Here is an 18,059-nt window from a genome sequence, read left to right as displayed (position 1 = left end):
AACCCCCCACCGTGCACTGTCATGCTGGAAACACCCAAGGACCGCTACTGTCCAGTCCACACTCCGTTGCTTGGCAAACTTTGCCATGCACAGCCATGCACACGAGATGCCATAGGTAAAACTAAGGCCTGCGACTTACCCGAGCACCAAGAGGCCATACAAATACGATCCGAGAAGACACGCCGATCACTGGCTGCGCTCGCGTTCAATCAGAGGACGGGTGCCAAATTGCCAGAGGATCCGACTGCTGCACTGAATGCCGACACCGACGATTTCAACGTGGAAGCTTTGATCGAGGTAGATGAGACTGATCGGGCGCACGAAGCTGGACAAGACGGAGAAGAGGCCTCTCGACCAGCTGGCAAAAAACCTTTCTGCTCAAACGCGAAAACGCACAACAACATGCTGTTCGTTGCTACATGTGGTATAACGCTGGCTAGAGAGACAATGTATCGTGCGGAGTCCGTAATTTTGGTCAGAGTAAGTTCGCCAAAATACTCATTACACGAATATTCATTTAATCCATTGATCTCCCTTTGGCCAAACAGGAAATATTAGAAAGAAAATTCCCTGTCCTTCCACCTGTGCAATTCTTCGATAATTCATGCACTTTTGACAAATCTCTCAGAAAGGATCTAGCCGCGGCGGAACGGCTCCATGGGACAATAAGACCGGTGGACCCTTTTCATATGCGAACCCACTCAGAAAAAGATGCTCACTGTCGCACTTACAATGATCCAAAGCGATGGCCATTCCTCAAGAAGGCCGATGGAACTTGGCGATTTAATGGTTCAGCCGCCAAGATTACCAACGCATGGTATGGAGGATTTCTCTCAATATGTCGTGGAATGCATGAAATAAACTACAGATTTTTTTTGGAGGAGATGATACGGGTGAGAAATGAATCACTCCTCACAAAGCTTGTACGGAAAACCCATTTCTGCTGTAATATACCTTCACACCTTGCTCCCCAAAGTCCCTTTCCCCTCATCTAGTGTTATATCTTTGCCTCAATTATGTTTGTAGTCCTAATTAATAATGGAGCTTTGTTATATTTTCAAGTCTTTGATTTTGTAAACTCAAATTAAATAGAAATGCAATCGTTCTATTTGGAGTCATGTTCTGATAAAAAATTAATGGTAAGATGAGTCGCAAACCTCACGCGAAGCAATGAAAATACAAACCACTACCAAACCAACACTAACATGACATGTGAGGATTGAAGAGAGACAAACGGAAGCTGTGGATACAAGGAATATAACACATAACGAACGTGTAATCAATATTAAAAACTTTGAAGTTCACCTAATCAAATTGACATCAAGGGCTCCTACATCATATTGTAAATGATTCACAAAGTCAAAGGTACAAGTCCAATCTCTCGGCAAATTTGGTTACAGCCACCGGCATGCCCCCCCCTAAAATCAAAAAATGGCTGATCCATTCCGTCGCTGTTCTCCAAGTAGTACGATCTGTGCACAAATAATATGTTACATTTATTTGATGGAATGACGGTAAGGTAAAATTTGTAGTAAAGTAATATGACATACGATTTATTAAAGCACAAAACGTTAGATATTGTACCCCAATGATCACAGTCTATTTGACCGATAAGAGTAACACCCCCACTCTGTTGGTAAACGTAATGTAAAAAAGCAAATATCAGATCCTTCCAAGGATCTGAAAGCGGCATGGTGTCCCTGAAGAACGATGCATAAATGTATTGATGACTGCTGGCGTCGCGGGCGGTTTCACATAAGACCCATCGAGGAACATCATCGTCAAGTGACCCAATGGTTTGCATCAAATAAACACGAGGCACCTGAGGAAATCACGGAGCAAGCAGTCAGTTCTCCATGTATATATATACATATCCAAAGAAAGAAACATTAGAATTACATGTAATGCAGCTGCACTTAAAAACCAATCACAGAACTCCATAGCTAATACGCCATCTGGCAACTTTTGCTGCTGCCACAACTTGAGTAACCTATCTTTGAATAATTGAAGCATGCTTGACACGTACGAGTGAGCGTTGACAACTTCAACCGCCCTCTCTCTACCGGACCTAGCCATAGACAACCATGACATGTGAAACCTCGCTATACCTCGAAAAGGGAGGTCAACACCGTCACCTTGCAACTCCCGAACTTGCCATTCATTGATATCTCTTGTTTTTGATAAATCAACTTTGCGACCCATTTCGTAGATTACAACGGACTCCGAGAAACCAGAGCTGTTCTCCGGACAGTATGTCGGTTTGGAACCGTGCTCGTAGAAGCCATCCAGGCGGTAAAGAAATGCCGCTCTTTTGGATGGTAAGTCTATACGTAAGGACGAGACACGATTCGGAATGGTTACACATATAACACTCCCTGCATCACCATTCTCGACTTCAAACGTACGAACACATCGATAAACATCTATTCAAATAATATTACCAATGATATTTGAAGATGAGATCATTGTGTACCTTCAGACGGGGCGTGTCTCACAGCCGGGCGAGCTCTGAGTTTGTAGATTGCACGTGGATTTTGATTTGATTGACCTGCTTTGGTAGCTGCTCGTTCGGTTTCGTTAGAAGGTTTAACCGCGGGTTCAACAGAACCCTGGCCAGATAACGTTCCACGTGAAGAGCTTCTGGTCGTTGGGATTTCAACCAAAGAGCTGGTTGATGTCGATCTTGGTGATGTTATGGCAGAAGGGCTATCACCACTAGGAGTAACTTCAGATAGGGATAGGGTAACATCATCCGACTTGTCTACGTTGGTGCGTGATGGCATAATATATAATAATAAAATGATTATTGTTTGTAGTCAAACAAAGCAAGTGATGCAAAATAGTTTGTTTGACTTAATTTGAAAGAGGACTATACAACGAACTCGAAATGTTAGTTAGTCATTGATGAAGAAGCCATTCTTATATATTTAATATCGCCAATTGTGACACACAGAAAACTACCAGCAATTAAATCAATTACTGGAAGATAGCATCAACGCAAGCAATCGCGTGCGTTGATATAATATAATGTATATCTCAAAAAATGATTTGATTATTTATTGGTCATTAGGAAGCGTGAATTACTTATAAATAATTAACATTGATCAACTTAGCACGGAGTCAGGAGATATATACTACATTGAGGACCCCAACTAGATATCACTCCATGCCCTGTCACTGCCGATTATCTTCGATCAGTGCCGATCACCTTCGATCGCAGCCGATCATCTTCAATCACGAACATTATCTTCAATCATGAACATTGTCTTCAACCTACATAAATGTAGCAAGAGACCGGTTTCGCGCGAATTCGTCTTATCATATACTGAAGCCAATCTAAGTATATTATTGAAAGCAAGTTGTGATATTTACCATGCCTGTTGTAAAACATGTATCTAACATGATGTTGTAAGTGTATGATGGTTTAGACATTTAAAAAATACATGGGAAATATTCAACAGAGGCAAAGATTCAACATAGGTAAAACTGACAGTCAACTCGATTTTCTATGGGAAGGGAAGGCCATTTAATTATACCACACTAAACGACCAAATCTTGTTACTTTATATATGCAAGTAGCTCTGAACTGAGTAGGCTAATTGATGTATCTACGCATTCAACGTCTTTCGCTCGACGCCTTTCGCTTGCAAATGGAAGTTTTCAAGATACTTGCGCGTTTCGCACCTAGAAAAGGCAAAGACCAAATGTCAGATGATACATAAGTTATTAAACCAGCATCGTAATACTGACCAGATAACGACCAAGCGCGGCCTTTGGCAAAGCCCCTGTTGAAACAATGATAGCATGTATTACCTGCGTTGTGTTTATGCCTAGGAGCCGCTCCTTGGTCGCCATTGGCCGATTTGTTTGGGTTTACAACCAGGCCTAATGTCAAAGTCACATATATCCATCAATACAAACGTGAAACCAAAATAGTAAGTATGGATTTCATAAAATACTTACTACCTCCGACCCGTTCCACGTTGGAGGTACCTTCATGTTGATCCTCACTAGCTTTTCTGTCAATCTGTTCTAATATGGGACACATACTTAGTTGTGATCTTAACCTCAGATGGAGGCACATATTATCTACCTTCAACTTGGACCGAGGAGGAGGTGGGTTCAAGAAATTTGACACCACTTTGATCCGCACCAGCATAGTTGGTATCTAATATATTACAGCGTGATCAATTGCCATTGGAATAAGTGATTCGGTGAAGTCGTAAGTGACTTACCAGCTAAATGTTCGACAATTTCCACATTACCTTGACCTTCACTGGCGGACGAAGCTGCAGCTTTTTCAATGGCGTCCAATTTAGACACGTCTTCATCAGTCAAGATGAAAGATGTTACATCGTCATTGTCGTTTTCATCTAAAATATCAAACATGTCATGTGTGAGCGTTGTTAAAGTTTCACAAACTTGATAAGTTAGCGTATAGTATACCAGGCTCAAATTGAGAATTTGCGGTGGCCAGTGCTTCATCGGTCAGATTAAACATATCCATACTGTAAGAAATGCCATTAGTCGCGCGTCGCCAATGTTGGAACGCCATCGCGCCTATTTTGACTTTGCATGAGTTGTAACGGTGTCCGAACTTGCCACAAAGGAAACATTGATCCAAACCTGCCCTCACGCAAGGATGAGCACGGTCCGTGATAACCCAATTGAATACCTCCGACTGAGAGCGGAGATCGAGACTATTGAACCACGCTAAGTCTGCGGCGCTGGGAATCGGATTATTTCTGAACTCGCTAATGTTAGGAGCCATTATGAGTTTTCACAAAAGATAGTTAGACGTGGAGATTTAGACAGATGAAAAAACAAATCACTACAAATGATTAATGGATTGACTGTCCTACACATTAACTAAGGCGAGCTTATATAGTGTGACGCTCAACTCACCAACGTTGGTTACGCCAAATAAGTGTGATACGTTGTGAATCTTATTCATATCTCATGATATCCTAAGTTGAGAAAAAGGAAATAACATTACGTTCCTTTTGGATATGGTCTACATGCATAACCTATGTTGTTATTTGTTTAGGAAACAAATAAGAGGCTGTAGGTAAATATCTACCTACACCCAACACACTATACACAGAAGGAAAATCACAACAAAGGTTGGGTTCGACAAACTATAAAGGATAACATTTTAAACATTGATCGTGTGCATGCCGATCATTTGATAAATATGCTGAGTTCATTAACAATATCGATAATATCTGTAGGGTAGCAATACTTATACTACCCAATAAACAATGGCTACTATAAAGCGGAAAAACATTGGCACCTTGCTATCACATCTTAACGTTTCCAAGCAGTTCACAAATATCATTGCAAACGTGTTGCTCCGCAAACAATTTGAAGGCACATTCAACTATACCTGCCATTTCCGCATTATTTCGGCTGTGGTATGGCGGGCTACTGTGTTTGTATGATGTATTAGCTGTAGCTACCGCTTACGACATCCGTGCAGTGGAGTTCAAACTTACTTTCTAACATAGCAGGTCACGTTGCTAATTTTACCGTGATCGTCACAATCCAGGTTGGAAATTAAAGTTTGGTCTCCACTAAGGTCGTATGTATAGTGAATGAACGCGTGTATGAGTCGAGTCCAGGCATTATGTTCTTTTGGAGGTTTGTTGAAGTTAGTTTCGGTAACAAAGGAGTGGCTGTTATCGGTTGCGGCCTCAAATATCATCCACCGAGGTTCCCCCTCATAAGGAGTACCAGCTGACTGCAGGACGTAACATGGCTGAATCTATATGATAACAACAAAGTTATTATCATTAATACTGGCATATTAAAAAAACTCACCACCATTGAGCACGAATCCGTGTACCATTGTTGATACACCGGCTGAAGCGGGCCTGTATCATTTCTTCCTTTAATGAATAACGAGTGTTGAAAATGTTTCAATGCCATGGCAGAGTGTCGACTGCTTTCCGCGCGGGCAAAGCAGTGTGCCCTCCCTTGAGAGGCCAAATCGTGCCAAGAATGGTGGAATTTGATAAAGTAAAAACCGCGAATAAAACCACGTAGTTGCTTGTGATCGACATAGATCCTGCAAACACTCCAGCCTTTGGGAATCGACTCCATATTGACTAGTTGATAGCTCACGTATGTGATGTGGTCATTGTAGTATTCAACATCATCGTCTTGATTGTACGTCGCTTCATAATGCATATTTCGAAAACCCTTTGCCTTCAACCGGTAAAGGCATCCCTCTTCTTTACGGCCTAGATTTTCAATCAATTCGTAGTACGGGGTACCTAAAACTGTGTGTGGGCTTGATTGTTCGGGTGAAGATTTGTTATCTGGAAAGTTGGATCATCCGAGCATTTATGAGATTATAGCATCTTCAACAACAAGGTGATTATCACTTTACCTGCATGATTGGACATATTGTCCTCTGGCTGTCCAAACCATGTTGAATGGGTCTGATACCGCAGTGCGTCATCGATGAAATAGATGCGGGTGTTTCTTGGTGTTCTTCTACTTCATTCATATTGCTATCCAAATCAATGATCATTTGATGAGACATCAGTGTGAAGAAAGTTGAACAAGTTACAATATAAAGGAGCACTTTGTATCGCAATAGATGTGAATCAAATGATTAAATATATAATATGTTTGAGTTACTGAAGTAATGTAAGATTCCTTACCTTGTGCTGATCGTGTCAATTTGTCAGAATGACATCATCAAACGATGCCACGAGTAATTACGATGAGTCATATTCATTATATGCAAGGGCTTAAAGTTGGCGGAGCTGCCAATTGTGACGGTATGACCGTGGTTAATATAATAAGGATGCGTGTTATCATTCACTTACCAAGATAGTCAAAACCCACTTAATGGTGGGTACTTCGATTTTTTTGATCCAAGTTTGGTCCAACAATCAATACAAAAAATCTTTTTAAAATTACTTGAATGAGTGTGCAGAAATCATTATTACTATATATATCAAGGTGGTGTAAAATTAGATAGATTTGTAAGAAGTAGAGGAAAAACTATAAACAACTGTTTAAAAATACTTGAATGAGTGTGCTGAATTGAATAAATCTAACAAGGTAGTGTGAAATCAGGTGGATTTGTAAGGAGTAGAGGAAAAACTATAAACAACCGTTTGAATTTACTTGAATGAGTGTGCTGAATGGAATAAAACTATAACAAGGTAGTGTGAAATCTAAGAATAAGGAAACTGAAAGTATAGCAAAACTATAATCATTCAAGTTAAAGGTAAACCGTGTTCGGCGGCAAAACTTGATTAAACTGTCAATCCCTACTACAATTTCAGGGTTTACACGTCCTAACCATTGGATTTTACTCTCACGTGTTTCAGAATTCACCATCACCTACCATCAATACTTCACTTTCCTCATGATCATCAAGGACCCTTGGACCCACATACTTTGTCTTCTCAACTATGGCAGTTCTCGACTTGATAGTAGAGTTGCTACTCACCAGTGCGGCCATCAGTACCATCAACCTTCTTTCCAGCAATCCACAAAATCAACCAATCTTCAGTCCGGCAATTCATCAAATCATCCGATCCTCAGTCTTACAACAACCTCAAGCAGACCATCTTATGGTAATGCCTGATTTAATCCAAATAGACAGATGATTCACACAAGACGATACATGGTAATTAGAAGACGCTGCTGTATATATCAGGCTATTATCATTTTACTCGATATCATCAAGGTGCTAGAGAAAGCTGAAGGAGCTACAGATACCAATTGTGCCACTGAAAAACGCTTGATAATCAAAATCTATTGTGTACGTCTTGATCTTTGTCTCAATATAACCATGACTCCTCTGCAATCTTATTTTGATCGATCGTATCTCTCAGACTGATTGTATGTGTGATTGTCCCTTTTTGTTTGTGACCTGTCCCTTGACATATCATATGCATCTTAAAAGGCTTACACTACCTTACAAAACTACTACTTTCCCGAGTTCCAATGTACCATGAAGTTATCTCATTCAGCTGACCCTACAGCACATCCAAAACCATCCATCAAGATCTGTTTATAAGTCAAGTTCTTACCACCCGATATCACTCCTGGACAATGATACTCCCTTTTTCGACCTTTCGGACTGATCTACGGTGTCGCTTTAAATTATATACGCCCTGAGACCAAACCACCCGCCTTTTTGGTACGGCTCTGATCACATACAACAATAAAAACTAGGCTCCTTTGACTCAAATCAAGATGCATTGTAGGGATCTACTGAATCATACAATCGCAGTAGAATAGTACAATAATAAGAGGATCGGAATGGGCAAGCTACTGCTTTGATAAACATTTCACCTTCTGGTCTTGCATCTCAGTGGGCACAAGCCACTCCATTCATACCTGTCTCCAATTTCTTCTAAGTCCTTGGCTGATCAACTTCTAATTCCATCTTGATAGTGTCAGGTAAGTTGTACATTCTGTTGGAAACCAAGAGACAAGTAACATCAATGTTTATCGAGTAAATTCTCACTACTCGAGCTCAAGATCACTACTCCCGTTCTTCTAGGCACCATTGTCAATTTTACATCGGATCAAATACTGTGCGATCATGGTTTGCTGTTATCTCTTCTGATCATCACCAGACAGAATTGAGATGGAGAACAAGGTGAGAAGCTGTCACCTGGAAATATTATCACAATGACAGTCGTACTGATTGTTTTTCTTAGAATATATATATGTAGATTATTGTCCCCCTTTGAACCTGATCGATCAGTGAGGTTTAATCATGATGAGGTGATGTGCATTATAGAATTGAAATCTCCTTGTAACTAAATTGCTCACCGAAATTGGGATGTTTTAACAGTTTTACAAGCTCATTTGAATCATAACCTAAAAACGAGTTCATCTGATTATCCTTGATCTAATCCAAATCAAATAACATAATGGCACATGTTGATTCTGCTCAAGGATATTCAGATTTCACAATCATATTCAAATATCATCAGAAAAAGGTGTCAATCATTCTAGAACAACTGAATTTGATTGAATCATTTGATCACTACACTTTGAATTCAGAGATCTACCACGAACCACCTTTAATTGATTTTCAGTATCTTTGCTTCCACAAATTCAATGGTGACATCAAGTGTTGACCAAATCACCATCACATCCAATCAAGTTGTCTGATAAGTGAATCAACATGTAAATCAAGTGAAATGCATTCAATTACTGATAATACTTCCACTGTATTCAATACTCCCAGAGCACTATGCAAATTCCACGGTCCATTCAACATGTTCACTTATTCACAACTTATTGATCAAAGCCTCCTTGAAACTGATATATGAATTTATTAGGAAAAATTCTGGATCTGAAAAAAACTCAGCTGATTGCTACACCAGGGGAACAATATTGTTTTAATATCTTTGATTACAATTTCCCACTATGTTGGAGTAGTTTTGATTGCAATTAAATTCTGAGAAAAAACAATGAATCTGTTTGAAAACTCACTTTCTGAGTTCTTGATTCTCTCACATTGGGTGTTTTCTGAGTGGACACATTACCATTGTATATAGATAGATTTTGATGTTTTGGAGATACCTTGGGATCTGTCAGACTATGAAATCATTTTGCTCCTCAATTAATACACAGACTAAGTTGATCCTCTTTTCCACCTTGCTCTCTTATAATGACAAGAGTGTGTTTGTACAAACTCAAGATCAAAGCTCCAATTTTCTTTAGAGTTGCCATCAGGGGGTATATCCAAATGTTTCTTTTTGTCAAGATCACCTGAAATTGGATCTATCCTTCACCCTCAATCTTGGTCTCAAGTCATCAGCATCATGATTTTGAGTAAATAATCACAAGATTATCAAACTACATGTTTATTTGGTCTTGTGAATATTGAACAATCAATTGAACCACCAATCTTTTCCTCTGGAGCGCATAAATTTGAAGTTGTACATAAGTGGTACACAAATTTGAAAACCACATGAAAAACCCACATGAAACCGCATGGTTTTTTTGGCTTTCCCTGCAAAAACCAGAAAATCCATGCGGTTTTTTCATACAGTTTTCTCATGCAGTTTTCAATTTTGTGTACCACTATAGATGATTTTGTTGGTATTTTCCCCAAGTTTTTTTGCAAGTTTGAGTGATTACATGCTTACGTCTAGGAAAACTGCATCTTGGTGCCTTCTTTCTCCGGATTGACAGGTTGGTTTTGTGTCATTCTGAGCAGATTCATATCAATCAGTTTCCATCCTTGTGGATTTGTGTATAATTTATAGTTTCCTCCTTGAATCACAGGGCTATCAAGTGGAATGCTTCATCATAGGCAGATTGATTATCAGTCTTTGATAGAGAAAGGTACTTCTGTATGTGAAGACAGATTGAAAGCTCTTCCAGATCCTTCATCAGCTTGCAAGCAATCAGTTATAACACCTTATTGACAATGATATCAGTGCAACAGTTGAGAACATTGAAGTTGTACACTCTTTTTACAACACAATCATGTGAGGCAAATTCATTTTTAAGCTTGACTTTCTGAAAGAAAGATCAGAACACCAGATCAGAGCATATGTATTCTAGGAGTATATCAAACCTATCCTACTTCAAACTCTGGAAAAGGTAAATGTGTGTTCCAAATGGTTGGACTTCAAATAATGATTGATCTAGGATGAACAAGGTACCTTGACAATAAAACAAGATCAAACAGGCAATACAATATGTTATACTTAATCCATAAAAGAAAACTAAATGAATAATTGAAAATCAATCAATAATTATCAAACATAAGTTCAGATAAAACTGTTCCCAATGGTATTGGAATTAAATCTATCACTTTAAATCGGGGTCATCAATTGAAGTTTGAGTTGGAAATGGTTGGTTTAATACAATCAGAGAAACTTTAAAGGTTTGGGAAATTGGTTGGAAGGGATTATTTGATGTCATTAAACTTTTACCTTTAGAAAATAGTTTCATAATCAACATGAAAAGAGATGGTGTATTATTGAATCTTGGGAAGTTGGATTTGATGAGGAAAATTGAGGACTATGAAATTATGAGAAAAAGTTACAAAAAACAAAGACAGACTCTCCATGGTTATTGTTGATTTTGGATGTAAAATACTTTGACCCAATTGGTATGTACACAATATTGTGTTTCTTGTGAACCAGGTTTAGGGGTTTGCGTTAATCTGTTTCAAGTGTCTTCTGCTCTGTGTCAAAATTCTTGAGCTTAATGGTGAGCTATGATCATGTATTGGAGTGTTTTAGTAGGTCATAAGAAATTGAATGTGTGATGCATGTCCACTTAGAGATATTTGGAAGCTTGCATGGAATTATTCCAGGGTGGGTGGTGGATGCGATGTATGCCCACAAGAAAACAGTTTCCAATTGGTTATTCAATTGCATATGATTCAATGACGCGGCGCCCGCCGCCGATGAGGCTAGTACACTTGTTAAAAACTTATTGCAATACATGACAATATATATAAGCTGTGACCAAATATCGGAATTTGTTATAAGAAGTTGAACAATTATTGAACACAAAAGTTTAATAAATTGAAAAGAGAATAAGGAATCAAACACTTTCGTGAACTCATAAAACGAATGTTTCCAATTATATCAGTTACCACACTTCCGCCAATTCACCACTGAAAGAAAACTTGGCTGTTGCAAACGTAGGCGAAACCTGTTCCCGAGTGCACTTTGCAAACCATTCCTCCCATCTCGCCTCAGTTACGATGGTAATCCATCGTATATATCGATACATCGCAGTGCGATCCCACATATATGGAGGCGAAAAAAAACTCTCCCATACTTGCCTCTTCCCCTTGGTAGTCAAATGTTTTAAATGCCACTGAATCATAACCTGCATTGACATATCCGGTGGTGGCCACTGGATAAATTATGCGTCAAATGTTATATAATTTTGCAATCAGAAAATACAACAAATGAGACTCACTAAACCTGTTTTGCGAGTCCTCCTTTTACTCTTGACCCCAACGATATCTGGTTGGTCATCAAGCGGTTGTTGCGGTGGTCGGGGTTGACGAGGTGTTGAGCCTTGGAAAAATCCACTGTCTACTTGATCGCTGATAGTCTCACTGTTACCATCTAAATTGCCATTTTGAAAGCTATCAGTAGGTAAATTGTCAGTCAGATCAATAATTGGAGACAATGAATTGTCGTTCGCATGTTGGGTAGAATTGATTTCGGGATTGCTTTTGGGCTCGTTGAAGATGTTACGTGAAAATCTAGGTCCCCTGGGAGGGATCACGACTTGAGGCTCTTCGAAAGGATTTGGTTCGTCACCGGAAGAAGAGTTGGAAGAATATTGAGGCGAAATGCGCGGTGACTTGTCAACCCGGTCGGTGTGGCGTTTGCTTTTGTCTTTGAGGTCTTTGTTTTTCCCCAATTGGACCGGTGTAAATTCTGGCGTGGATGAATGTGGAGTACAGTTGTAAGACGATTCTGTTGATACTGACGATGATCGAGCCAAGTTACTTGCTGAAGGGCCGCGTTTGGTAGGTGTAGGTGTTCTAGCAGGTGTCGCTCGTAGCAATTCCAAAGTGTGTTTGAGCAACATACAAGTGGGAACGAGCCTTTCTTGCAATTCCTTCAGCCCACAGCACAGCTTCGGCTCCACTGACGTCATGCACACCAACGCTTCGCGAATAGGTGTCAACATGGGGATGGATGTCCCGACTAATGCTACATTCTACATATAAAGACATAGAGATTGAATTTGGTGGAGTTAGCCATATTGGATGTCTGCCAAACATATTTAATAACATACTTACCCATCTGTCCGCTTTCACGTCGTATACGCGCAGGCACTGATTCCAATGTGGCTCACTAGCCTTGATGAAAAGCATCAAAGGTTCGCATTCCGATATCGCAAAGTGCTTCATTGATTTAGAAGCAAACAAGAAAGGTATTGGATCACTGTCCGCCTGTATCGAAGTAATTGGATTTAACATAAGTCGACCGGTTGTTGTCTTCTTACTTTGGGTTAACTAAATCGCACAAGCACGTACTTTGAGCCATAGCGAAATTGATATGTTTTTGTCGCAACTTGCCTCAGCTGCCTCTTCGGCACGCTTTGCTTCTTCTTCATTGGAGCGATTGAGATGGTAAAGTCGCATGGTCGATCGTGACAAAGCCAAAGGATGCATCGGAGGTGGAGGTACTAGTAGCGACTGAGATTGAACATTCTCGGATTCTTGCATGTTTGATTCCATTGGTGATGCTAGGTTGCCGCTGCTTCCTGCTGCTTCTATGACACTTTTGAGAAAAGGTTGAGTATTGGGAACGACGGTGGCCTTCGCGCGCTCGGCAGTCTCATGAGTGTAACATGTTGTTCCTGTGGCGATACGCTGAGGACGGCAGCACTAATTACAAAAGTGTTTGCAAATAAAATCGATTTCTCAGTTTAGATATTCATATTTTCATATCAAGAGTAACACACGTACGTCAGGACACACTTGCCATGTACATTTGCGATTACCTGGCTTGCCTTTACCGACGTGGGTACTGACACCGTGGATTCCTGCGCAAGGTAAGCGTGATCGTTTCGGTTCAGTCATATTAGAGGGAAGGTGGTTGGCGTGTCTTTTGCTAATATGTGCTGTTGGACTGGATGAAACAGCGGCGGCAGGTACAATAGAGGCGGATAGGTTATTCAATGTGCATATATCTTGAAGGTACTCGAGTCGACTGTACGTCCGAAATGCTGCTTGGTTTGCTTTGTCAAGCGGACACTGGTATTAATCATTGCTCACTATCAGCATCTATTTATAATGGGTCTATAGATCATTGAAAATCGTACCTTAAGGCCTATTAACGGCTTGTTTGGTTGGTGACGAGGATTGTAGTAATGAGACGTGTGAGTAGGTCGATGTCTACAGCGCGGGCCGGCGCAATGAAATCCTGTTGGTTGATTGAGTGCGACTGTTAACACACGGTGGGGATGGATCCGACGAGCATAAAATAGTTTAGGATAATGTAATTGAGGAGTGGACATTGAAACAAACAGAAACCAGAGAGGAGGATGAAAATAGCTAACATCAGAAATATTATATATATATACGTATATATCTTGAAACATCTGGTTCGTGTTGTTTGTTCTAATTCATTGGATAGATCCCGGCTTTACCAGAGGTAGGTTCGTTCATTTGTTGATGCTTTTGGATCAAATGAGATCAAAACCCATGGGCAATTTATCACCGTCATGGTTTTTACTACTCAAACGGGGTTTGATAAGTTACTCGGTATTACCTTCTTGGATTGAGTGAGAGTGATCCGATGCAAAAAGGACGATATTAACAGGGAATGCCGCGAAGGTGCTGGTGATGCGAGGACTGGCTGTGGCCGCGGTCATGGTGCCTTGGCCGAATGGGTTTATTTAAATTTAGATGTCACTGAACTTGCATGTGTAAATTTAGCTATCTCACTGCGTCTACCGAATCCGGCTATGTTCTGACACATCGTGTATCAGATGTGTATGACACTTATTTAGGAATGTTCCTAAGTAGTTAAGGAACCTTTTTTTTGGGAACGTTCCCAAACTTCCGCGAGTCCGACCATGCCCTCGGCGTGAGCACTATGTACAAGGATTAAGTGTCCTTGCGCAGTTTTTCACATTTTTATGCTTCCCTCACAAGCCAACCTCACTTTACTGCGCAGGCAAAGTTGTTCAAAACAAATTTCTACATGATCTTGTAGCCTAACATGATAGGCACTCTGAATAATGCAGCCAAAAAAGTGGTGTGAAAATTTGTATAACAATTGTTGATTCAAAAATTGGGTAGGGTGTGAATACACCCCCTTTACAAATGGGACATAAGGCTCAAAAATGTGCCTCAAGAACAGCATTATAGAGTGGTTTTCCCCATGTAGAAAATGATGATGAACAACTTTCCCTGTAGGGTAAAGTGATGTTTGTCAGTGAGGGAAGCCAAAAAACAACAAAAACTCCTTAAGGACACTTGGCCCTTGTGGTACTCACACCAGGAATCCATGATTAGTCATAAGCCCCTCTGCAAGGGCACGGACACGGCTGCACAGAGAGTGCTTTGTTAAGCTAAGGCATTGTTGAAGATTCAAGCTCTACATAGGTTTCCTCACAGTCAGAGAATCCGGAGCTTCATGAAATCTGTGTGTCCCATTGTATGGTGAGTTCTGAGCATTGCACAGCACCACAAGTCAGTGTACATCTGACTGACTGCCTGACAGGTCAAGTCACCCCCCTATCTATTGGGCTGTGAGAAAACAGTGTGAGAGACACAGTGTTATCAAGGACAGCACTGCCCAGCACTAGCCTTGGTGAACACAATATCAGCATGTAGTGTTCTACAATATTGCTTGCAATGCTTCAAAAGTTTCAAAATCAAGCAAATAAATTGAACTTAGGAGAATATCAAACATTGCCCTTGACACAGATGGAGCAAGCATGACCCCTTCATACAACCCTTGGTATAACAACAATCAGTCTTTGTGACCTCCTACAAAACAGAGTGATGAGAATCTCATCACAACTTTTGCAAGAAGATACTGTAAGAGTGAACCTGTTGGGTTTTAGCAACCATCAGTTTGCATTAAGAGAAATACACTGTCCAAGCTAGCCATAATTGGGCCAATGTCTTATTCCTTTTGTGAAGAAACTCATCAAAGAACTATGGGACACGGTAGAGCTCAAGCTCCACTGGGCACCAGGCCAGGATGTGAAGGCATCACACTGAGCAAGATGATAGATAAAACAGCTGGGTATGCCTTCAAGAATTGAGCACACCCTAAAGTATCTGGAAATATTCATCAGCTTCGGTGAGAATCAATATGTAGATGATGAATGGATGACTATGACTGGGTATGCATACGGGGCTTCTACAAGTGCATCCGTAAAAGATACGTCACATTTACTCTGCCGGCCCCGACTAATGTGTTGTATCTTTTCCGGATGCACATGTACAGTATAGATGTGGCCATTGCTGAGATTGTCATTACAGAAAGGCATGTAAGGACCAATTTTGTGCAGTCAACTCTTGATATAAGCAAGCCCTTTGTATGGATATTGCCAGTGATGCAAGGGATTGTGTGCAACAAGTGTCCTGCTAAAACAAAATTGCTTGAATCATAATGGTTAGAGCATGAGATTGACAAGAACCAGCCCTGAATATACCTTTATGTTGAGAATTTTCCCATGTAGTTAAGCATATTTCCCAGGAGAGAGAGAATATGCTTTTGTGGGGATTTTTGGTGTAATAAGGCCAACTGATGAGCAGTACCACTGTGTTCTGATGGGACGGGACATGACCCCAATCAGCAAGATTACCTCTCATATCTGTTCATCTGCAGTTAATTCTCACCTGATGTATGATTCAAGATAAAAAGGTAGCCAAAGTTGAATTATGCTTACTTCACAATTATTCATTGCTGAATGTTAGCACATCATATTTCTCCACAGTTGACATGCTTATATCAAGATATTGCATATAACAAACGGGGTACAATGTACTGGCCACCTGTCACTGTGTTAGAGGTGTGGCAAGCTCACCACTCTCAACCCCCATATGTGAAGCTCTTGAATTCCATGAATCTACTTTTACTCTTCTCACAATTCAGATTTTACTTAAGTAATCCAGATGAGGATTACTACACTATGATGAGAAGCAAATGAGGAGTGAATGTTTCAAACAGTACTGGAGAATTCATGTTGATGCCAAGAGACTTTCCCCAGGGGTGTCTGATTTAAAATTTTAGTGAAAACATCCACAGGCAGCTAAATTTGAGCCAAGCGTCAAAAACTGAGCACAGCTCTTCCCCAGAAATACCTGTTATTCAAACTCTGGCCTTGACTCCAAGAACTTGAGAGCTTTGGTGACAATTCACTGGCAAGGCAAGGCAAGATTGGATTGGTGATGTGAGCTCCAAGATACATTCTTCACTCAGATCTACAACTCATTACCATTCTTCCTACCTACTTATACAAAGAGTTGACTAACCCTTAACAAGAGATGAGGTCAGTGATTATTGATGTAAAAGGTTCTGATGATGTTTTTTGCTATGAAAAACAAGGCTTGATTGCTTTTCCCATGGAAGTGCAAAGTGACCCTGCCAAGATGAAAGACGTATTTACCTAGGCAATCATTCTCACTCATCACGTGTATAATTAAACTTTGAGTACAATTCTTGTGATGCACGCGGGTTTTGAATTGATGGCGCCCCCATAGCGTACAAGAGTAATCCAAAGAATTGGAGCCTGCGCGAAGCGCGGATATGGAAAGTGCGGAATTTATACAGACCTATACAGGCTGCTCTCAACGAGCATTGTCCGATTTGGGAAGCTAGCCTTTGCACATGTTACTACATCATCTGACAAGGCGAATAGGTGAATCAACATGATTGAAAGAGGCAGGGCATGAGGAGAAACAAGGCCTACCAACTCCCCACTAGTCAATCATCAATAAATTCTTAAAAACGTTGATTGAAACTCACCTTTTTGAATTATGAATTATTACATATCAACATCTTGGCATGATTGAGCGATTTGATTTGCTACTCCATGCTCTGTGAATGTCCTTCATATTCATCCCACTTTGTCAATCACATCTGGTAAGGGAAACAGGATCAAGCTCACCAATAAATTAGTGTTATATCTTCAACATTTGGGTCAAAGTCAAACACTGGTAGGATGTGAGATCGATGTTGAAAGACGCAAAAATTTGTTCCTTATCGACCAACTCATTTTTTAAAATAGAACGTTTCGCACTTAAGATTTCGACTCCATATGATCTACAACACCATGATCAACTTCTTGCTCCTTTTAGAGTTTGTATTATTACTCTTAGTAAACTTGAACAATATCAAGTCAGTGTTTTTCTTTGGAAAACAATGTTCTTTTCTTTAATTAAAATCACTAGTTCTACTTGAGTAGTATAACTGAAAGATTGTGTTTATTCTGTGATAAATTCTCAAAGAACATCCTCTGTCATTTTTTTAATTCCAAATCTGATCTTTATGACTCCTGGGTCCTTACTTGTACCCATCGATCTTATCTACTCGGATCCGGATCCATACCAAAAATTGTAATAC

The 18,059-nt window shown here is 40.2% G+C and overlaps 5 protein-coding genes across 5 annotated transcripts; 1 reads left to right on the top strand and 4 right to left on the bottom strand.

Moving 5' to 3' along the window:
- Positions 1-1,803: 1,803 nt before the first annotated feature.
- MELLADRAFT_62323 (uncharacterized protein) lies at positions 1,804-2,783 on the bottom strand (the record flags this gene model as incomplete). The annotated part of the gene is made up of 2 exons (XM_007408849.1): positions 1,804-2,423; positions 2,474-2,783. 2 exons carry the CDS (start codon positions 2,781-2,783, stop codon positions 1,804-1,806), a joined length of 930 nt encoding a protein of 309 aa, XP_007408911.1.
- Positions 2,784-3,616: 833 nt separating this feature from the next.
- Positions 3,617-4,771, bottom strand: MELLADRAFT_105537 (uncharacterized protein; the record flags this gene model as incomplete). The annotated part of the gene is made up of 5 exons (XM_007408848.1): positions 3,617-3,684; positions 3,751-3,885; positions 3,964-4,140; positions 4,236-4,373; positions 4,423-4,771. 5 exons carry the CDS (start codon positions 4,769-4,771, stop codon positions 3,617-3,619), a joined length of 867 nt encoding a protein of 288 aa, XP_007408910.1.
- Positions 4,772-4,969: 198 nt separating this feature from the next.
- MELLADRAFT_71610 (uncharacterized protein) lies at positions 4,970-5,967 on the bottom strand (the record flags this gene model as incomplete). The annotated part of the gene is made up of 3 exons (XM_007408847.1): positions 4,970-5,427; positions 5,496-5,764; positions 5,821-5,967. 3 exons carry the CDS (start codon positions 5,926-5,928, stop codon positions 5,301-5,303), a joined length of 504 nt encoding a protein of 167 aa, XP_007408909.1.
- Positions 5,968-7,438: 1,471 nt separating this feature from the next.
- On the top strand, positions 7,439-8,273 carry MELLADRAFT_71609 (uncharacterized protein; the record flags this gene model as incomplete). The annotated part of the gene is made up of 2 exons (XM_007409095.1): positions 7,439-7,783; positions 7,928-8,273. The coding sequence occupies 2 exons, from the start codon at positions 7,625-7,627 to the stop codon at positions 8,039-8,041; spliced, it is 273 nt and encodes a 90-aa protein (XP_007409157.1).
- A 3,075-nt stretch (positions 8,274-11,348) lies between these two features.
- On the bottom strand, positions 11,349-13,988 carry MELLADRAFT_71608 (uncharacterized protein; the record flags this gene model as incomplete). The annotated part of the gene is made up of 6 exons (XM_007408846.1): positions 11,349-11,865; positions 11,932-12,687; positions 12,770-12,922; positions 13,007-13,360; positions 13,442-13,729; positions 13,798-13,988. 5 exons carry the CDS (start codon positions 13,553-13,555, stop codon positions 11,596-11,598), a joined length of 1,647 nt encoding a protein of 548 aa, XP_007408908.1.
- Between the last annotated feature and the right edge of the window lie 4,071 nt (positions 13,989-18,059).

Source organism: Melampsora larici-populina, assembly GCF_000204055.1.
Source record: "Melampsora larici-populina 98AG31 unplaced genomic scaffold MELLAscaffold_14, whole genome shotgun sequence".
NCBI classification, from domain to species: domain Eukaryota; kingdom Fungi; phylum Basidiomycota; class Pucciniomycetes; order Pucciniales; family Melampsoraceae; genus Melampsora; species Melampsora laricis-populina.
Note: the sequence above shows the minus strand (reverse complement) of the source record. Positions and strands in the feature narration are given on the sequence as shown.